The 20,569-nt window shown below is 43.7% G+C and overlaps 1 protein-coding gene and 1 long non-coding RNA gene across 2 annotated transcripts in view; one reads left to right on the forward strand and one right to left on the reverse strand.

Moving 5' to 3' along the window:
* LOC138786108 (uncharacterized) overlaps positions 1-3,063 on the forward strand; it is a 50,179-nt gene extending 47,116 nt beyond the window's left edge. The window contains exon 3 of the long non-coding RNA XR_011362185.1: positions 2,826-3,063. This is a non-coding gene — a long non-coding RNA (uncharacterized lncRNA). The remainder of the gene's footprint in view (positions 1-2,825) is intronic.
* The window catches only part of TNPO1 (transportin 1), a 56,496-nt gene that overhangs the window by 27,423 nt on the left and 8,504 nt on the right, over positions 1-20,569 (reverse strand). Inside the window, exons 2-6 of the mRNA XM_069962820.1 lie at positions 19,120-19,195; positions 5,108-5,257; positions 4,657-4,763; positions 977-1,110; positions 124-205 (exon numbers count right to left, since the gene is read on the reverse strand). Of these exons, the coding sequence (XP_069818921.1) occupies positions 124-205; positions 977-1,110; positions 4,657-4,763; positions 5,108-5,257; positions 19,120-19,195 (549 nt within the window). The remainder of the gene's footprint in view (positions 1-123; positions 206-976; positions 1,111-4,656; positions 4,764-5,107; positions 5,258-19,119; positions 19,196-20,569) is intronic.

Here is a 20,569-nt window from a genome sequence, read left to right on the forward strand (position 1 = left end):
TCTGCACCATCTGCAGTTTGTCTGAGCATGGTTCTAAATGTTTGTTAAAGAAGTGGCCTGCAAGTCAGACATTTGGGAGCTAACGTCCAGCGTGTTTATAGGTTTTCCTATAGTTTTTTTTACCTCAATAAAGGAGTCAATATGCAACATGAGAGCTTGGGTTCTTCCAATGATGAACTGGTTAACACAGGCAACAGCATGTGACCTAAGAGGAAGAAAACAATCGATCTGTAAAACCCCAAACATGGCAACACAGCAGAGGTAACAGGAGATGGCTATCCAATGACATTCTGGGTTAACTACTTTTTTAACTTATTAAAATCAGACAAATCAATCGTAAAGATTTTTTTTTTTATTCTGAATTTAAAGGGGTGCTACAGCGATTTTTTTTTAATTCAACTGGTGCCAGAGGTTTGTAATTTACTTCTATTAAAAAAAATCTTCAGTCTTCAATACTATCAGCTGCTGTATGTCCTGCAGGAAGTTGTGTATTCTCCTCAGTCTGACACAATGCTCTCTGCTGCCACCTTCATCAGTGACAGGAACTGTCCAGAGCATTAGCAAATCCGCATAGTAAACCTCTCCTGCTCTCCAGACTAGAAAGAATACACATCAGCTGCTGTATTAAGTACTGGAAGACTTGAGATTTTTAATAGAAGTAAATTACAAATTTCTGGCACCAGTTGATTTAAAAGCAAGTTCTTCCGGGATTACCTCTTTTGTAAGAAAGCTTGAATCTCCCAAGAAAAAAAAATAAATTATAATTATATGGTCTTAGACAGTCTGTATGGATATATAATGATGAACAATGTATTGGACTCAAAAGAATGGGGGAAAACAATAAAAAGGTTTCTGGGATCAATCACATTTTGACATACCATATAAACCATCTGCAGTGCGGCCATTTTAACAGTCTGTAGGCAATAGCATTTTGTTGAAAGGTAAAAGATGGAAAAATCCATCAAGTATACACTACCTAATTTTTGGACTACTATGTTTAAAGAACTGCAGGAACTTTGGGATCATAACATTGAGCGGACGCTCCAAGAGATCACTGTCTAAAATCTCAGCAGAGTCTTCACAGATTTTCTGAAGGGCTCCAAAAGCTCCCTGTGAAATAGAAATTTAAAGTGTTTACAGAACATAACAGCCATCTGTAAAGCGCACAGTACACAGCATAACTGACTGGGGCAATATATTACATAGGCATTACTGGAACAAACCATTTACTGTAGCAACAACATAACTGAGGAAAATCTTCCAGCTCTTTGCCACGTGATCCAAATTAAATTGGACACAAACTTCTCTCGGCTCCTTCTAGCAATCGGTTGAGGAGTAAATACCTGTCCCACTGCAAAAGGAACTCCTGACCCATCTCTATCACAGGTCAAAATTTGTTTTTAAAGTGATGGTACCCATTTAAAGGGGAATCCCATGGAATTATTTTCATAGTTTCAAAGTTTGGGGTCCAAGCAGAAAAAGAACAAAAACCCTGATGCCAGGTCCTGCTGTATAGCACTTCCTGGCATTGGTCTCAAGGAATGCCCAATCCAGCAGCCTAAAGTGGCTAAAGCAGGTCACATCAGCAGCAAATGATTGGCCGATGGGAACTGTGTGTCAAAAAGGCCTGAATGACTCTCTCCCAGCTATTCCTGGTCTTATGTGTCACTGTCTTTTTTTGCAGAAATCAATAGTCCAGGCGATTTTAAGAAACTTTTTTATTGGGTTTATTAGGCAAATATGCCATTATCTGCATTCAAAAAGACTTTCCTCAGGTCCCCCCCTCCTCTCTCTCTTATTTACTGCTCATTATCAGGAAATAGCATCTTGTTTACCTCAGACATGTCCTTTCTACTCTATGGAGAGGGGAGGGGGGAGGAGGGAAATTAGTCACCAGAAGAGAATAAAGGATTACACCGTGGGGGCTGTGAGAGAGCCTTATTCAGAGGTCAGAGCTGACTTTAGAGGAGATAGCCGAGTGATATAGCTGTAAATTAACTCTTTGTTGTCCTGTTTTGGTGCATCATCTCCCTCCACCCCTCCCCTCTCCATAGATAACCATGGAGACAGGTGGGGAGAGCTTCAAACTGCTTTTTCATGATTCAATTGCAATTTTTTGGCTAATAAATACAATTACAAAGTTTCTTAAAAATCGGAAAGCATTTTAAAAAAACATATGTATGATTGGGGCATACACTTGCAGTGTCAGGTTAATGTTGGCCAATTATGCTGCCTTGTGAAGCTCTTCTTTATCAATAGCAGCACCACACAATTATTCACCCTCCATGCTAGAATTACACTGTGTGCTAGAGACAAGCAGAAGCAAAGTGCAGGAGGCAAAGTGACTTTTTATGGTCACATACCCCTCCACAAACCGCCATGTTATGGACGGGATCAAGGAGGGCGTGGTAGGGACGTCCCAACTATTAAGGGGGAGGGGCTTCACAAAGGCTGCATAACAGGTTTTTAAAAATACTTCTAGAAGGTGGCCAATCCCTTTAAGTGTAAAAACAATTTCCCCGACAGCTTATAAGTCTAGGATTCCGGGTTTCTCCCTAGGGACAGACGCTATGGAGACAGATCACAAAGCGCTCCCTCACAAGTTTCCACTGTATGCGACAGGGACACCGGCGGTACACTTTAATTCACCAGGCCTGCAGCAAAGCAAGCCAAGGATATCTATACATGGATGTCTTATGTGACTTGTATTTACAGTGTTTATACACAACAATTTTGAGCAGGACATCCCAATCTGTGCACAGATACAAAACTATCATCTGTATATGAAAAATAAAGATTGTTATCTGTATTTTTCTTCTCCCCAGAGAGAACAGAAATTTTGGCTTCTTCTACCAACATCTGGAGAGCAGCAGATTTTTGTTTGAAATAAGAATATTGCATCATTATTCTGGAGGAGATATTTCACGGCAACAACTGGTAGTGGATGAGAGCTCAGTACAGGAGAGAAAACACAATGCACACACCGCCTGGGAGTACACACAAGTGACACACAGATCATTATAAGCAGAAACCTGGGGAATAATCTGTACCAGGAGGCACACATGGATGTTACCCAGCTTGTCTGGATTTATGATAATAAACCAACGGACAAAAGAATTCCACATCTATCTCATATACTTTGCATCTAAATACATGTTATCTTCATGACACATGTGCTGTCAGTGAATGAGAACGCTCCTGCTTACGCAGACAGTAAATAGATATGGCTGGAAGTATGAGCACCCCCACTAACTATTGAGGTGTTTCAATCACACCCACTGTATAAATCAAGCTCAGAGCAATGTATATCTCCAAAGACACATGCTGGACATCCTCATTAATAAAAGAATTAAAAAGAATTAAAAAAAAAAAAAAAAAAAAACTAATAAATTTATTTAAAGAAAATTAGCAAGTAATAAAGGACTGGCCCTTTAAGGGTACGTTCACAGGTTGCGGATCCGCAGTGGATTTCTCGCTGCATATTCGCAGCGAGACCCCCTGCGGATACCTGCCCAGTAAACTCTATGGGCAGACAAACTCGCAGCAGGATGTACATCCCGCTGAAAGTTTGCCAGCAGCCCGCCCCGTTAACCCCCCGCCGCCAGAGCCTATACTTTACCTGGTCCCCGCTCCGGCTTGCTTCGGAGCTGCTGGTGTCTTTACATCCCGCTCAGCCAATCAGTGCACTGCAGCAGGGCAGCGCACCGATTGGCCGAGCAGGACGCGCCGGGAACCCCAGAAGGAAGCGGGGCGGGGTACAGGTGAAGTATAGGCTCCGGCGGCCGGGGGGGTTAACGGGGCGGGCTGCTGGCAAACTCGCAGCGGGATGTACATCTTGTCTGCCCATAGAGTTTACTGGGCAGGGTTCCGCAGCGAATACGCAGCGAGAAATCAGCTGCGGATTAGGTACGTGTGAATGTACCCTAAAGAGGTTTTTGAGACAAAATAAAGCGATCTAATCACAGAATAGCTCAGTCACTGATCAGATTTCTAAGGGCAGGGCTCCATGCATCAGAGGCAAATTCATGGAAGGGTTTAATGGTTCCCTTACATGGCAAGATTCTCAGCCACGTAAGGCTGCAAACAAGAACCAATGCGCGCCTGTGGTGCCTTTCTTTACAAAGAACAATCAATGGCTTGGCCGGGTGAACAATCATTTATGCAGCCAAATACATTGTCATCGGCTGAACACTTCTCGTCAGTCAACCTCCCCCCCTCCTCCCCAGTCAGTACCATTTTGATGACATCATCAGGGTATGTCCAGGTCCGGGGTCCGGCGGTCCCCTGGGGGCCGGTATTAAGGGCAAAATCAACTTTTATTTTTGGCAGCGTGTCAAGAAGGCGGGGACTACAGCATCCGTGCCCTAGGAGAGGGGAGCTGCAGGCCTAGGGCACAGATGCTCTAGCCCCCACCTCAATGACACCCCGCCTCTAGAAGAAAAGTTGATTATGCCTAAATTATCGGCCCTAGGAGAAAGGCAGACATCGGAAACGGACATGTCTTGATGAGATCATCTAAACAGTACCAACGGTTTGGGGAACATGTGCAAGGGTGCTTAATCGCTTTAAGTGTGAGCCTGAACATGGCAATATCCTTCCATATGGCAAACCAACCCTTATATACTGCATTTACATTTAAGGATAAGAGACACTCACTTCACATGTGTTGTAATCTTCAGAGTCCAACAGGCCGCATAATTTTGGCAAGAGCTCTGGCCAGTTCTGTAGCTCTCCCTTTGAAGCTATTGTCGTGATCAGGATACCTAGAAGTTAATGCAAGGTAAAAGCAGGACAACATAAGCAATATTAGAGGCACAACAGCCAAGGCTCCATAGGAAAGATCTTGGGCCCCCGTAACTTAAATAATAAGGTTATTACACAAATTAAAGTAAGCATTTATACTAAAGTATGGACAGACCGGCATCAGGATATAAACTAGAACAAGGCAACTAAAGTACTGAGAAATATGCCCCTGGTTTACAACTTTGACTTCAATAATAAAGGGGGTAAAACAAGATAATAATAGACAGTGATCATATAGAGCTACAATGTGCTTCTTCTAAGCAGTCACATCCTGGAGCTCAGCATTTTAGGAGGAGAAACATACCCACTGTGGCTCGGATCAGGGGAGAGGAGTCCCCAATGTTGTTCAGACATTCGCTCTTGATAAAGTCGGTCACTCCATTTGGAAAGTTGTGAAAATGAGCCTTTACATTATTTTTCAGTATCAGCCCGCTCAAAGACCTTGTGGGTTCATCTGGAATAGAAAAGAGGTTGGGGATTTTAAATTTTTTCTCACAAAACGTTTTAGGCCATCCACAGGTGCAAACAAGTGCTGGTCAGTCAGATTGGCGCTTGCTTGCAGTGTCTTTACAAGGTACGAATAATTAATGCAGCCAACCCATATGAACAATCCCTCTATCGTTCATGCGGCCATTTAAATATACCAGCCAAAAAATGAGAAATCTCTGGTTTGTCAGCTGATCCTCTCAAGACACGCACCAGGCTCTAGCAGCAAGTAATGATGGCCAATAGGCATTTTGGGGTCCTACCCTATACACACACTTTACATAACGTAAGTGCCCAGTATTTTTCAGAACTAGCTCTGATGACAAAAAAATATTGACAGCGTGTGAACACAATATTGGTGCTAACATTGTAGAAACACCCACACAGTGGTAATGGTGCCAGGCCTCCTACACACCATATAAATATTAATAACCACACGGCATGGGTTCAGATACTGCGTGTACTAGTAGAACTATTACACATGGTTTCATCCATTCCTACCTAATTTAGGTCATTGGACCCTTCTATGGATACCATCTTTTTCCCTATATGATTATAGACTCCTCCAGGTCCCCAGAGAGCTGTGACTGGTATGGGCAGTCTACATCAGTGACTTTTTTTTTTTTTTACACCCTTTGATAAATCTGGGCCATTGTGTTTCATGGCTCTGCCAAACATCTGACCAACAGAGTGCCCTGCTGACAACACTTTGATGGTCTGGAAAAACCCTTTAAATGCATCAAGCCTTGTATTTCTAATTGTTGGGACATACTGCCTTCTAAACCACTGAAAAGATCATCAGGTAGTGATGCGCTGGCAACCAGACTGGCATAACATATCTACAATGGACTTGCACGGTGCTGACAGCGCAATCCCCATCTATTATTAACGGGCATCAGACACCAGACAAGAGTATCTATTAGATGTTCTTTGTATGGTGTCACCCAGCTCTGGGCAATCATTCATGAATACCCACCATGTATTAGTTATAGCTTCCCCAAATCTAACGGGCCAGGAGGTAACACCTAATGCTTTCAGTCATTCACCAGGGGTATAAGGCTGAATTCACATCCATAATGTACACAGCATCATGCCAGATGTGGTCTATTAAATCCCTACATTTAGTCAGCTCCATGCCACTCCGCCCCGTATGCTGGGAAAAGATTGATCCAGTCCTGGGAAACTGGGAGAAGTTTCCCAGGACTGGATCCAGCTTTTCCCAGCCCCAGGGGACTAGAGGCAGTGAGTTAAAAAGGCAGCCGGCTGATAAGAGGATTGTAGAGAAAAAACAATTCACTTTGTTATTACTGTACTTTCCGGCGTATAAGACGACCCCTGACTTAAGAAGATGGCAGTGTACAAGGCAGTGTTCGTCACACTGCCTGGAGACGGGCCAGGAGATTTTTCAGGCTTAAAAAGTCATCTTATACGCTGGAAAATTCACTCATCTCTACCAGTTACCTTTCTGCTGTATTCCCACGTATACAAGTCGTGTATTGCCAACACTACACACTACAGTGGAACATACTCATTTGGGGGGCAGCATCCATCCACATTATAAAGACTATCACTTTAAGACAAAAAGGCGAACAGCTGGATCTTATTTCTAAATTAAATGCAAAATTTATTGCTATCATAGTTTACCCATGAGTAACACACGCGACATGTCGTCCCAAGACAGTACAAAAAAAATACTGTAGAAACAAAGTCTCTCTTGAAAACCTACAAGAGGTACTGAGCAACCTGGACAAGTTTTGTGGAAGGTGGTGGCGACTATAGCCGGAAAAGATCATCAGCCCTCTAAGAATAAACAGCCCTCTAAGCTAAACAGCTTTAGGCTACAAACCCACTTGGCGGGTCTGCAGCGAGTCCCCTCGCTGCGTATTTGCAGCGAGACTCGCTGCAGATCCCGGCCCTATACTTTTAATGGCAGACAAACACGCAGCAGGGATGTACATCCCTGCTGCGAGTTTGTCTGCAGCCCACCCCATTAACCCCCCTGCCGCCGCAGCTGATACTTCACCTGATCCCGGCTCCGGCGGTTCCCGATGTCTTCAGCAAGCCGGAGCGGGGACCAGGTGAAGTATATGCTCCAGCCAGCCGTCCGCAGCCCCGGCCGCCCGATCGATGTATATCCCTGCTGCGTGTTTGTCTGCCATTAAAAGTACAGGGCCGGGATCTGCAGCGAGTCTCGCTGCAAATACGCAGCAAGGGGACTCGCTTCAGACCCGCCAAGTGGGTTTGTAGCCTTAGTCTGTTATAAATCTAACACATTTATACTGATGGTGGCTAAACCCACCGCAGGCGGCAGGTTCGTCTGTCAGTATAAAGTGTATGGGGCTCTCCCAAGACAGATCACATCAGTGAAGATTGTGGTCAGGCGTGATGGGATTTCATTGCCGGATCCCTTTGCCCTCGTAGAGCTAAGCCCCTGCCAGAGCAGTCTGGCTGCAGTTTAACCCCATAGATTAGACAGTCTGATGCTGCGTTTACTCGGAACGATCGTGCGAATTCGCACGATAACGATCTAATTCAAACGATAATCGTATGTGTAAACGCTGCGAACGATCAAACGACGAACGAGAAATCGTTCATTTCGATCTTACAACATGTTCTAAAATAGTCGTTTGCAACAAATTCGCAGATCGTTCCGTGTAAACAGTCGTTCGCCGATTTAACCAGTGTGTGAGATAGGCTTAAGCGATCGCAAAACTAATTTTGTTACTCCGTCGTTAACCGTACGATCGGGCCAATTATCGTCCATTAAAGGTCCATTTACACAGAAAGATTATCTAACAGATTATCTGCCAAATATTTGAAGCCAAAGCCAGAAAGACTATAAACAGACATCAGGTCATAAAGGAAAGCCTGAGCATCCCCCCGCTGTGTGTAATAGCACAGGCAGAAAGTGGAGAACAAAGGGGAAGTGAGCGCTAATCTGCCAAGTCAGCACTCACTTCCTCCTCTAGATCATGCCATGTAATACGGTCTTGAAGGTTATCTGAACAATTCCTCAGCCATCAGTTTTCTCTCCATTTCCCCACACACTCTCTAAGTGTCCTATTTCATGGGGTGGCTATCTGCTCAAATCGGGCAGATATTGAGGTATAAAGGCAATGACCAGCCTAAGAGCTGACCATTGTCCTTCAGCAAATAAAAAATAATAATAATAATATCTTCCGCCAACCACACATCGCTGTGTAATACGAGGTGTGCGTCTGTGACTGATTATATATTATAGAAATTAAGATGTATACTTACCTCTCCAGGCTCCACGTGTCCACCTGTCTGTTCCCTGCTGACTGGAGCAGCGGCCGAAACTTCTATACCAGTCTCTAAAGTGACGCGTTGCTTGGCCAATCACTGGCTGTGGTGCTGTCCAATCTTAGTCAGCGATTAGCTGAGCATTTTCTCATTTCAGAGACTGGTGTAGAAGCTTCAGAGGCGGCTCCAATCATTGGGAAACAGGCACGAGGACACCGGGGGGTGTGGACAGATAAGTAAACTTTATTATTTTCTATATAAAGCAAGCGCTACACAGACATTGCTAATGATGTTTGTGCAGCCTTTGCCGCCCAATAATCGAACCCTATAATAGGCTCAGGCAATCTAATCTGGCCTAAAGTTTATGCTATGAATTAAACAGTTTTAGTAAGGGTATGTTCACACATAAATTACTTACTTACACAGATTTCATCCATATGAGTAAATAGCTGAAATCGACAACAGACTAAGGGCACATTCACACATCACAAGAGTGGTTTGTAGCCACAGACAGCACTAAAGATTTGCACTCAACCTTCCAGACCCTTAGGATCCGTAAAGGTTCCATTGAAACTGATGGGTACTGTACTGTTGGCAATTACAGATCCATAATTGCGGACAATACTAATGTGTGAAAGGGGCCTGAGTAAGTGTGAAGATACCCTAAATCTAGGTCAGCATCTCTCAGGACAGCACTTTATAACATGCTCTAGTTAGTAAAACTGATGTGAAAAAAAAAAAAAAAAAAAAAAGCTGCACAAAGTTTTTTGGGGGAAAAAAAAGAATTTTTAATTAAATAAACTTTATGTATATCTGAGCAACGTACCTGGAGGAGGAAGTAATTTGAGTGTTTTTCAAATCACAAAACAACATTAAAATAGCTCATAGACAAGATACACATCAGCAAATAATCTAAGGGCGTCTGACCCTACAGAGGGCATCCCCACAAAGGCTTAGAAATCGTGGCAACTAACAAAGAGCGGGCATTGTGGCACACTTTTTTATTCTTCAGTGTACAAAGGCTGAACATAATCATAGAAAGAGAGAAAACCCATAACACAAAATGTTCCAATGCCAAAAAGGCTTCAACAGTGGAGAAAATCTGCATGCACAATAGGCTCTATTGAGAGAGGCCCCGCTCAGCTTTGCTTATGTTGGGGTGGGCAGCTCACAGGCACTATATGCTGATAATGCTGCATGTCTATGCAACGCTGGGACACTACAGTAAGGGGGTCAAGTCCCAACAAAAAAAATGTTGGGAAAAAGAAGACCAAAGAATAAAAATAAAATCGACTGCATGTTCTCGAGCTTTGGCAAGGACTTTCCTGAGCTCCTTGGCATTGGCTCCTTTAGTCCATCTGTATGCACGGAGACTACCACTGGTGAGTGTGTGCAGCTTGTGGTGGGTGTGCACCACATACACACGAGCTTCCATCACATTACTACAGGCTATTGCTCTGGGTACAGATGCTGTAACACCTTTCTCACTTCCCTGTTACATGTAGTGCCATCCGGAGCGAATCGCTGTATCATTCTTGCGGCCATTAACATTTATTAAGTTCGGCCACACATCTGTTTACACAGAGAAGAGCGGCAGATAAAAGAGCCAATCAGCCAACAACGTTTTCCAGCTCATCGGCTGATCGCTGACACTTTTACACACAGGACGATTATGTGCCCAGTTAGTGTTTCTAGGAAGACTAGTTGGCTATTATCGGGCCGTGTAGAAGGGTCTTAAAGTGTGCCTTTCTGGAAGCTGGAAATTCGGGTATCCATGGAGACAGAACACGACAAGTCGGTAATGCAAGCAACCCCATTCTGATCAAATTGGAGTTGCACACATTACGTCTCAACGTGTGCCATCTCCATAGATACATGAACTTCCGCCCGAAGTGATCAATGTTGAAATCCACTTGGCAGAAGTTTGGGCATCTATGGAGACAGAACACGCTAAGGCTTCCTGACAGGTACATTTTAAGAGACCAAAGTTCATGTGCTGGATGTGACAGACTGAACAGCAGATTTCCCAATGACTTGGGTTTTCAGGCATTTGGCGATTTTAATACATAGCTGCTGGTATATAGAAAACTTACCTATCTGAGCTCCCTTGGTTTTGCTAGTGTCCCCCACTTCCAAGACTAACTCGTCTGAGGAGTGATAGCCCACTCAGCCAATCACTGGCCGCAGGCTCTGTCCTGCCTCAGTCAGCGACTAGCACTCCCAGGAGTAGGTACATAGCCCAATATTCCTGATAAGCTTACAGAGCCTATTACAACGCTCTAGTATTGTGCTGTCTTTGGTGTAAAGTAACAAAGATATATACTTATGTGACCACCAGTGTCTTTAGGCCTTGACTATGGGATTCCCTGGACTCTGCAGCGGTAGCTCTCGCTTATAGCCCCGTCTCTGAAGTAACAGGCCATTCAGCCAGTCCCTACGCTGTCCTGTCTCAGTCAGCGATTGAAATGACAGGCCACTAAGCCAATAACTGTCTGAGACAGGACAGCATAGTGGCCAGTGATTATTCTGATCCTGTCTCTAAAGTGACAGGCCATTTAGCCAGAGAGCTGCAACTGCGGTGACCGGGAAATCCCACAGACAAGGCTGGAGGGCACCGGGGAATGTGATCACATAAAAATATATATCTTTATTATGTTATACACCCAGCCATTGGCCACACTTCCTGCTACATGTAGCAATGAGCAGTCAGCAGCCAATAATTTTTAAAACTTACCAAAAGATGAATCGAGTTCTTTAGTTGACTGTATTTATTATTATTATTAGTGTTAGCAGTATGATTCAGCCGATTATTGCTCCATTTAATAGAGCCCTTGGTCTCGAAAGTGAAGGAGGTGCAGTCAGCGCTGGATGCTGGGGGAGAGAGAGGAGTGGGAGTATAGGCCGTTTGTTTTTTCTTTATATCAGCAGCATTACCCAAACCCTTTAAAGAGAACCTGTAACAATGAAAATACATCTGCATGCAGCATGTTCTGGAACAGACTGATATATCGTTTTTGGGGGGAAAGTTTTCGGAACTTTTCATTTATGCATAAAAAACTCCACTCATTCTAGGCCAAGTAGTCATGTGGGTGGTCCTACTCAATGATTGACAGCTCCCAACTATATACAGATAGCTGTCCCACAGCTGTCCACATGATCACTTAGAGCAGAATCAGTTGAAGAGATTTACAGGAATAAATGACAAGTTATCCTGGAACTTTCCCCATGAGCCTACACATCAATCAGCTCCGCATGCCTCTCAATGACAGGTTCCCTTTAAATGTTTTCTGCCGCTAAAATGTAGGGCCAATCAAGCAATAACAGGCTCAAAATAAGCCCACCTGCAATATTAGGTGAGCAGTACGAAAAGTATTGTTTAGAGGTGGATAATCTATATATTTCTGAGAAGAAATGTGCACGGTTGCACCAAGACACCCTATATATAGGTTTAGTATGGATTTTTGTCATTTTATATTCTGATTTAATCATATTTGGAAAAAAATTCAAACCACTTGCAGGAACCACTCAGGTCCTCCCATTGCAGTGTCTATGAGATTCCAATTTCAGGGCTCCTGCTAGCACCAAGTCACTTGCTTTACAGTCTTAATAGCCACAATGACTGCGGAGGTATGACACGGCTTCTGCCTTATTCTCCAACTCCCCGCTGGATATTATGGGAAGCAGCAGGTAACACACTAAATGCATCAAAAGCTAGATAGGTAATATGCATACATGCTAAGAAATGTAGCTGTATAAGAATGACTAAACATGACTTCCAGCTATTCCAATTTATGTATCAAAAGATGAAAGCAAAAAGCTATTACCCTTTTGTTGCTATAGCAATAGCAGAGGAAGAAAATTATGTATTTTCTGGCACAAATTGCTCTCAGATACATCAGAAGCCAAACGTATACGATAGAGAAGAAACACAGGAGGGGGCTGAACATAAATAACGCCATAAATTATTCCTCTAAAAGACACTTATAAGGGGGGTAAGGGGGGTAATCTATCATGACTCTCATACCATCACCAAAGCCCAGGTATATACAGGAAACATTTTATAATATATATATATATATATTTTTTATATATATACACACATACATACATACATACACACACACAGTGGTACCTTGGTTTAACAGTAACTTGGATTAAGAGCGTTTTGCAAGAAGAGCTCACTGTTTTTCTAAATTGTAACTTGGTTTAAGAGCATTGCTTTGGTTTAAGAGCTCCCTGTACTGGGTGGGAGGGAGAGTGGGGGAGGGACATGGTCTGCATAGCGGGGTCTACAGCCCTGTACTCGGACCCAGGAAGTCTCCCTCACCTTCCAAATCATAGCAGATCCACTTCAGGCTGGGGCTTGCATCAGGGGACAGGACTGTGGAGGTAATTTCTCTTCATAGCTGTAACCCCTCTCTCCCAGGACAGAGTGTGCTGTATGTATGTGCCCACATATACCCTGCTCATTCCTTCATGCTCCCTGCAGTCTCTGTCCCTTGTGATTCCCATCCTCTCCTTTCCTGCTATAATGTTCCTGCACCAACACTGCTGCTATAATGTGCCTGCACTGACACTCAGCTACACAAACTGCTGTTATAATGTGCCTGCACTTACATTCAGCTATACACACTGCTGTATAGAAAAGTTCCTGTCACTGTCCTCCTGCACAGCTCTGTGATTCTCACTTCCTGATTGGTCCATGCTGACCACACACCCCTTCCCATTGCTGTCATGTGACATGTGACCACAGAGACCTCTGATAGCAGCTTCTCTATTCTAGCTTGTTGTACTACACTACTACATTATAGGGATCTGCAGTTCCATCCTGTATTTACAAACTGCTGCTGTTTTTTCAGGTTTATGCACTTACTATACATTATACACTACATGCTGATTGTTATACTGTACAGTAACTTATATAATATCACATATTCAGCTGTTTCTCATTGTTTCATCTGTTTTACATGTTATTCAGAATAAAAAAAAAAAAAATCAAGTATTTTTTGGAGTGTGGAACCTATTGTTTTCTGAATATATATATATATATATATATATATATATATATATACATACACACACACACACATACACAGTGGTACCTTGGTTTAAGAGCGTTTTGGTTTAAGAGCTCACAGATTTTCAAAATTTTGACTTGGTTTAAGAGCATTGCTTTGTTTTAAGAGCTCCCTGTACTGGGTGGGAGCGCGAGTGGAGGAGGGGTATGGTCATAGCGGGGTCTACAGCCCTGTACTCTGACCCAGGAAGTCTCCCTCACCTTCCAAATCATAGCAGATCTACTTCAGGCTGGGGCTCACATCAGGGGACAAGACTGTGGAGGTAACCTCTTCATGTAGCTGTAACCCCTCTCTCCCTGGACAGAGTGCTGCGTGTATGTGCCCACATCTGCCCTGCTCAGTCCCTCATACTTCCTGCAGTCTGTCAGTCCTTGTGTTTCCCATCCTCTCCATTACTGTACAGTAACTTATCACATATTCTGCTGTTTCTGAATGCTTGTTTCATCTATTTTACATGTTATTAAGAATAATAAATTATTTTTGAGGTGTGGAACCAATTGTTTACATTTCTATGATTTCTTATGGGAAAATTTGCTTTGGTTTAAGAGTGGATTTGGATTACAAGCATGGTCCCGGAACGAATTATGCTCGTAATCCAAGGCACCACTGTATATATTATTTATATATATAATTTCTATTTATTTATTTTATGTATTTATTTTTTACTAACAGAAAGAGTCCCAAAGGGCACAATACACCAAAGTCCAGTATATCCACTTACAACATAAAGCTAATGTTGCTATATCAAAAATAAATGCAACATGTAATATAGCAACTCACTAAATAGATTTACCACTCCAAAAGTCCAAAAACACCAATATCATATACAAAATGCAGTTCATTTAACTTAAAAACTAAAGACATAACATCAGATGAAGGGTCTGCGGCTGAACTATTGTGATAAATAACCCTCCTGGTGTCCCAATGCCCATTTATAAAAGGGGCTGGAGTAGTAGTCAGTCCCTGATAAAATTTAGGGCTGCGGCTTACAACACAGCCCTGCCCACAATCTCTGGAGTGGGCCTCCGAATCTCCCCTAAGAACAGGTTGACAGTCAAGCATGCTCACCACTGCTCCATTCACTGTCTATAGGAGCTGCTGGAGAACACAAAATAGAGATACTGCACACAACAGAAAGCACAGACAGGCAGGTCACAGGAGCTGCATAACTGCAGCTTATCATTGTATGGATTCATCTACTACATCACTGCGCTCCTGGTCTCTTATAGAGAAGGCAGAAATGATCCTTTCAGGAGCACTTTATGCACAAAGGAACAAAGAGGTGTTCAGGAAAGGAGACATTGGAAGGGGCCAAGAGATGGATCTGTCATAACAACAGGAATCCCCGCTGTAAATCAGTCGTCAGCAGCCAGAGAGTGGCTACCTATTTCTGGTGACCTGAAGCTCCTGCACAGTGATGTCCTCCATCTCCAGGTGGGCAGCGCACTTAGCTGCATAAGAGAGATGCAGCTCCGGGGCTGCTCTGATTCTCCTCCTGCATAAGATTGATATAGACTGCCAGTAGTATGATGGGGCCGTGTACTTGGGGGATGCGGTTTGTGTATTGGGGGTGACATTAGTTCCATGCACAGAGATGTCCTGGCCGCCTAGAGAGAGGACATCACGGTACAAGAGATCGCAGTCACCACACACGCCCCACGGGGAGCGCCTCTCTGACTACCACCCACTAGTTTAGATTGGGGATTCCAAAGCTATTGGATCCCCACTTTATTTTTTACACTCCCTATGGGAACACAGAGCTAGGTTCTTGAACTGCTCAGCTTGGGAACAGCCTTCCAGAATAGATTGTGTTCGAGAAAAGAGGTGTATATCGCATGAATTGAATGCGCTTTGATGGTGTTTTTCTAAACACAAATCACAACTAGCATGGAGAGTTTTCAAGCAGCCTTACAGTAGGAATGTTCTTTATTGCCCATACCAACAAATAACAGCTCAGCTTTCAAATATTCATAAGTCCTGGTAAAGTAAAAGCGGAGCTGTGATCGGTCACTATGGCTGTATCCATCTTTTCCAGCTTTAGGACTGCATAAAACTTTAGCCTACAGTAATCAAAGGACACACGCTTGGGTTTAGAGGGACCCAAGCATGTTAGGCTCATCTCTAGTCCACACTGCTGCGCCATCCACTGGCTCACTTGACTTTATGGCAGTACAGTGCCTGGCCATCTACCTCAGTCCTGATCTTTGCCGTGATTGGAGGGGGTTACCATATTAAATCAACTACCCAGTGGATCGATCGATGATGTTTGTAGGACAATCCCTTTTAGACATTGCTGTGCATGCATAATTCACACTTTTGTGAATGTGGTGTTGCAGATAAATTTGTAGATGTTGCTGCGGATTCCTCATACTGTCTGTCCCATGTGCACCCGCAATCGTCAGTTTGCAAGGACCCATTCATTTCATTATGTGGATCCATGGCACAAATATAGGCCATATAATGGCTTGTCCGTGATTTTATGGCACGGATTCATAACACTTACAGATGTGTGTACTGGGCCATGGGAGACAACGGATGGGTCCTTATTCTGCCCACAAATGTGGAATAAACGGTATTATGTATGAAAGGGGGTCTTACAAGCCTTGTTATCTTTTACATCTGCTTCCCACACTTCTGGCCCTGTATCGGTACTGACAGGCCGCTCAGCCAATCACTGGCTGCAGGGCAGACCCATCTAGGTCAGTGATTAGAGACAGGCTACTCAGCCAAAGAGGCAGGGACATAAGCGTAAGAGGCGGCTGCAGAGAGCAGGAAACACAGGGAAAAGAGACCAGGACACTGGGGGAGCATGGGTAAGTATAAACTTTATTCTTTTCTATGTGAAAGCAAAGGGCTGTGTGGACATCGCTAACAATAAATATACAGCCCTTGCTACACGATTGTCAGCACATGCTTACACTACTCAGCCTTTACACAAAACCCCTTACAAGCAGGGCTGTGGAGTCGGAGTCGTGGAGTCGGAGTTGGAGCTAGTTTTGGCTGGAGTCGGAAAAAAATTTACCGACTCCAGCTTTTAAAAAATCTTTTAAAAAATGTAGAATTAAATTTTGATATGGATTTTACAAGTTTTGTTCATGAATATACATTATGAGTAGAGATGAGCGAACCTGGAGCATGCTCGAGTCGAACTTTTGGCATTTGATTAGCGGTGGCTGCTGAACTTGGATAAAGCCCTAAGGCTATGTGGAAATCATGGATATAGTCATTGGCTGTATCCATGTTTTCCAGACAACCTTAGAGCTTTATCCAAGTTCAGCAGCCCCTGCTAATCAAATACCGAACGTTCGGGTTTGGATGGACTCGAACCCGAACCCGGTTCGTTCATCTCTAATTATGAGCAACATTCTAGTAGGACACTGGCCCTATTACATAAGGGGGGGGGGGGGGGGGGGTCATGGAAAAGTTGTTGGTCACTATTTGGCAGTTTGTTTCTGAGCTGGAAGAGTCCATTGTGTGTGGGGGGAGATCTGTGCTGTTCTCTTCCTGGATGCTGGATGATTATATTACACAGCTGCTCATATGCAGAGGAGGACGAGAAGACATAAGTAGTGTAGCAGTAACCTCTGTCCTCAGTGTGGTGTTTTCTCTCTGGGAGAAGATTGTGTTTTTCTTCAGTGTTCAATGGCTGCAGCTGTGTATATGTGTGTGCTATGGCTGCAGTAGGCTGTGTGTGCTGTGACTACAGTAGGCTGTGTTTGTGTGCTATGGCTGCAGCAGGCTGTGTGTGTGTGCACACTATGGCCGCAGCAGGCTGTGTGTGTGTGTGTGTGTGTGTGTGTGTGTGTGTGTGTGTGTGTGTGTGTGTGTGTGTGTGGTGTGCGTGCTGTAGCTGCAGCAGGCTGTGTGGGTGGGTGAGTGTGTATGCTATGGCTACAGCAGGCTGTGTGTGTGTGCGCGTGCTATTGTGTGCCCCCACAGTGACCTTCTATATCACTGTGTGACCTCTATATCACTATGTGTGACCCCCTGTATATCACTATGGCTGACCTCTATATCACAGGAATCTGGCATTGTTAGCAGTGTTTCTTTAGGGTACAAACACACACAGCAGATACGCAGCAGATACGCAGCAGATTTGATACTGTGTTCAGTTATTTAGATCTAATCTGCTGCGTATCTGCTGCGTATCGCAGCAGTAAATACGCAGTTTATGAGCCGTGTGTGTTTGTACCCTTAAGTATGGTGAATATTTAGTCAGAAACATAGAAGACTGACAGCAGGAAAAGATCACCTGCAGTCTAGTTCTGAGTTGTTCAGGACATGGAGGCTGGAGACTGGCTGCATCCATTGCACACACAGGATAAGGTGCTTTATATATTTCCTTATTCCCTCAGAAGTCGCCCCAGGATCATGTAGGACATTAGGGAGAAGCTGCTGAGCCAGTGTGATAAATAACTCCCCTGGTATATGACCGGCCATTTATGAAGGAGTCGGAGTCGGGAGTCGGAGTCGGTCCTGATAAAATTCAGGAGTCGGAGTTGGAGCTGCTGCTTACCGACTCCACAGCCCTGCTGGTACATAAAGGATGCATTAAGGAGATTTTATTGGTTGGGCTGACAATATAGGAAAGTCGACCATCTGACACGAACCCTAATTTTCGTCCCATTGGTGAAGAAGACTTATCTGTATCACTAAACCATCACGCCACTGTTTTCCCCTCTCAGTATTTGATTGTATTAACTTCTATAGCACCTACATATTTTGCTGCAATGTACAGAGACTGTCAGCACACAATACATGTGATTTTAGAATAGGGGAAGCCCATGCAAACACAGGGAAACAGATGCTTTCCTTGGTCAGATTCTTTTTTTACGGCCCCAGCATGCACTGGGTGTGAACACACAAGAGGGAAAACAAATCGAACTTTTATATTCTGGAAAGACAAATACATAATGTCCAAAAACCATGCCGCAGTATCACAGATCAGCAAATGGGGTGAGTACAGGACCATATCCTCATGGGTAGATCCATAGAAGATTGGTGGCAGAAAATAGCACTGCAGCCCGCCCTACATGCATTATGTTGTACTTTAGTTGTGTGGATATCAGTGATGCACCGATAAGGGAGCACGCATCCTGGGATTATGAATACACTGGCTACGAGTTAGTTTTATGGTCAAACTGTTCATGATGGTTTTCTTTGAGGGGGCAGCATTCCTTTTTCCTTTCTACTTAGGTTTCCTCCACTAAAACCACGTACCTACTATTCAATGTGCTACTGGGAAGAGAGCGATCACACAGCACTTCCTGCACGTGCTCAGGCCTTGCTCAGCCTGGTTAGAAGTACAGATAAAGGGCATTACATATAGCACGTCTGCTGAGTCGCCTTTCAGGTCTTCCCTAACATGAGTCAGACACAAGGAATGTAAAACACAATATATAGGGAACCAAAGGAAAAAAAAAAAAAAAGAAGCACGAAACCAAAGCAAACAATTAACACAGAACATTTCAGCCATCGGAGACCTTACCTTCAGATTTTAGCTTGGTGAGAACAAATATTAAATAATTATTGAAGTCTGGGAACTGGTTAAGCTGCTCCAATTTCTGATATGAAGGGTTAAGGTCAAACAAAATTATAGAGAGCAAAAAAACACAAAACACAATTCTATTGCATTAACTCTCCATCACACTTCAGAGACTATCATTGACTGAAAGAATCATACAGTGCAATCGCCCATTTGAAAAGACGCCACATCGAAACTCGACGGATGCAACTGTAAGTGAATGTGGTCTGTCCTTCACCGCTGATCCATCATGTGATGGATCTCGTACTTGGGTCAGCATGAGCTAACCTTGAGCATGCTCAGGGTCATCCGAATCCTCTGCATATGATTATCAGTGGTTGAAGAAGTTGGATGTGGCCTATGGTTGCATCCATGTTTTCCAGGCAGCCTTAGGGCTGTATCCAGCTTTTTCAGACACCGGTAATCAAATGCAGCACAATCCAATGCTCATCTCTAATCAAGAAAAGTCAGTTGTTCAACAGGGTTTCCAAATGTTGTACTCAGATAGGAGCCAACTCAAGATGGGATCCAGGCTTAAAGGGGTTGTCCAACGAAAAAAAATTGGTGTCAGAAACTAGATTTGTAATTTACTTCTATTTAAAAATCTCAAGCCTTCCAATACTTATTAGCTGCTGTATGTCCTGCAGGAAATGTTGTACATTTACATTCAGACACAGTGCTCTCTGCTGACATCTCTCTGTGCTCTCACAGTGCTCTCTGCTGAGTCAGGAGCTGTTCTGGCAGGAGAGGTTTTCCATTGAGATTTGTTACTGCTCTGGACAGTTCCCGACTTGGCCTGAGGTGGCAGCAGAGAGCACTGTGTCTAAATGTAAATAAAACAACACTTCCTGCAGGACATACAACAGTTTATAAGTATGGGAAGACTTGAGATTGTTAAATAGAAGTAAATTACAAATCTATATAACTTTCTGACACCAGTTAATTTGAAAGAAACACATTTTCGCTGGACAACCCCTTTAAGGGCCTATTACACAAAGCAATTATCGGCCATTAATCATCTCATGTAATAGAAGTTAACAATTAGCTGACATTCACGATGTCGGCTGATCGTTGTTGAAAGACCAACAATGAGGATAGCAACGATCTGCTGCCGTCGCTCCATGTAATAGGAGCAGCAGCAGACCGCCGATATCTTCTATGGGCTGCCCGGATTATCCAGCGATCACCTTGGAAGCTTGCCCGGCTCTTACCTGCTTGCTGTCAGCATGTGAAATAGCGCCGACAGTGGGCAGGGGAAAGAGAAGCAAGCGAGCAATGACCTGACCTCGCTATGTTGCCCTGTGTGATAGGGTCTTTGGAAAAACACAGCTGTTTTAGTTTAGACTAATCATGACTTATCTCTAGTTTGGGTTAGGGCCCTTTTACACAGAAAGATTATCTGACAGATTATCTG

The sequence above is a fragment of the Dendropsophus ebraccatus genome, chromosome 3 (assembly GCF_027789765.1).
Source record: "Dendropsophus ebraccatus isolate aDenEbr1 chromosome 3, aDenEbr1.pat, whole genome shotgun sequence".
Classification (NCBI taxonomy): domain Eukaryota; kingdom Metazoa; phylum Chordata; class Amphibia; order Anura; family Hylidae; genus Dendropsophus; species Dendropsophus ebraccatus.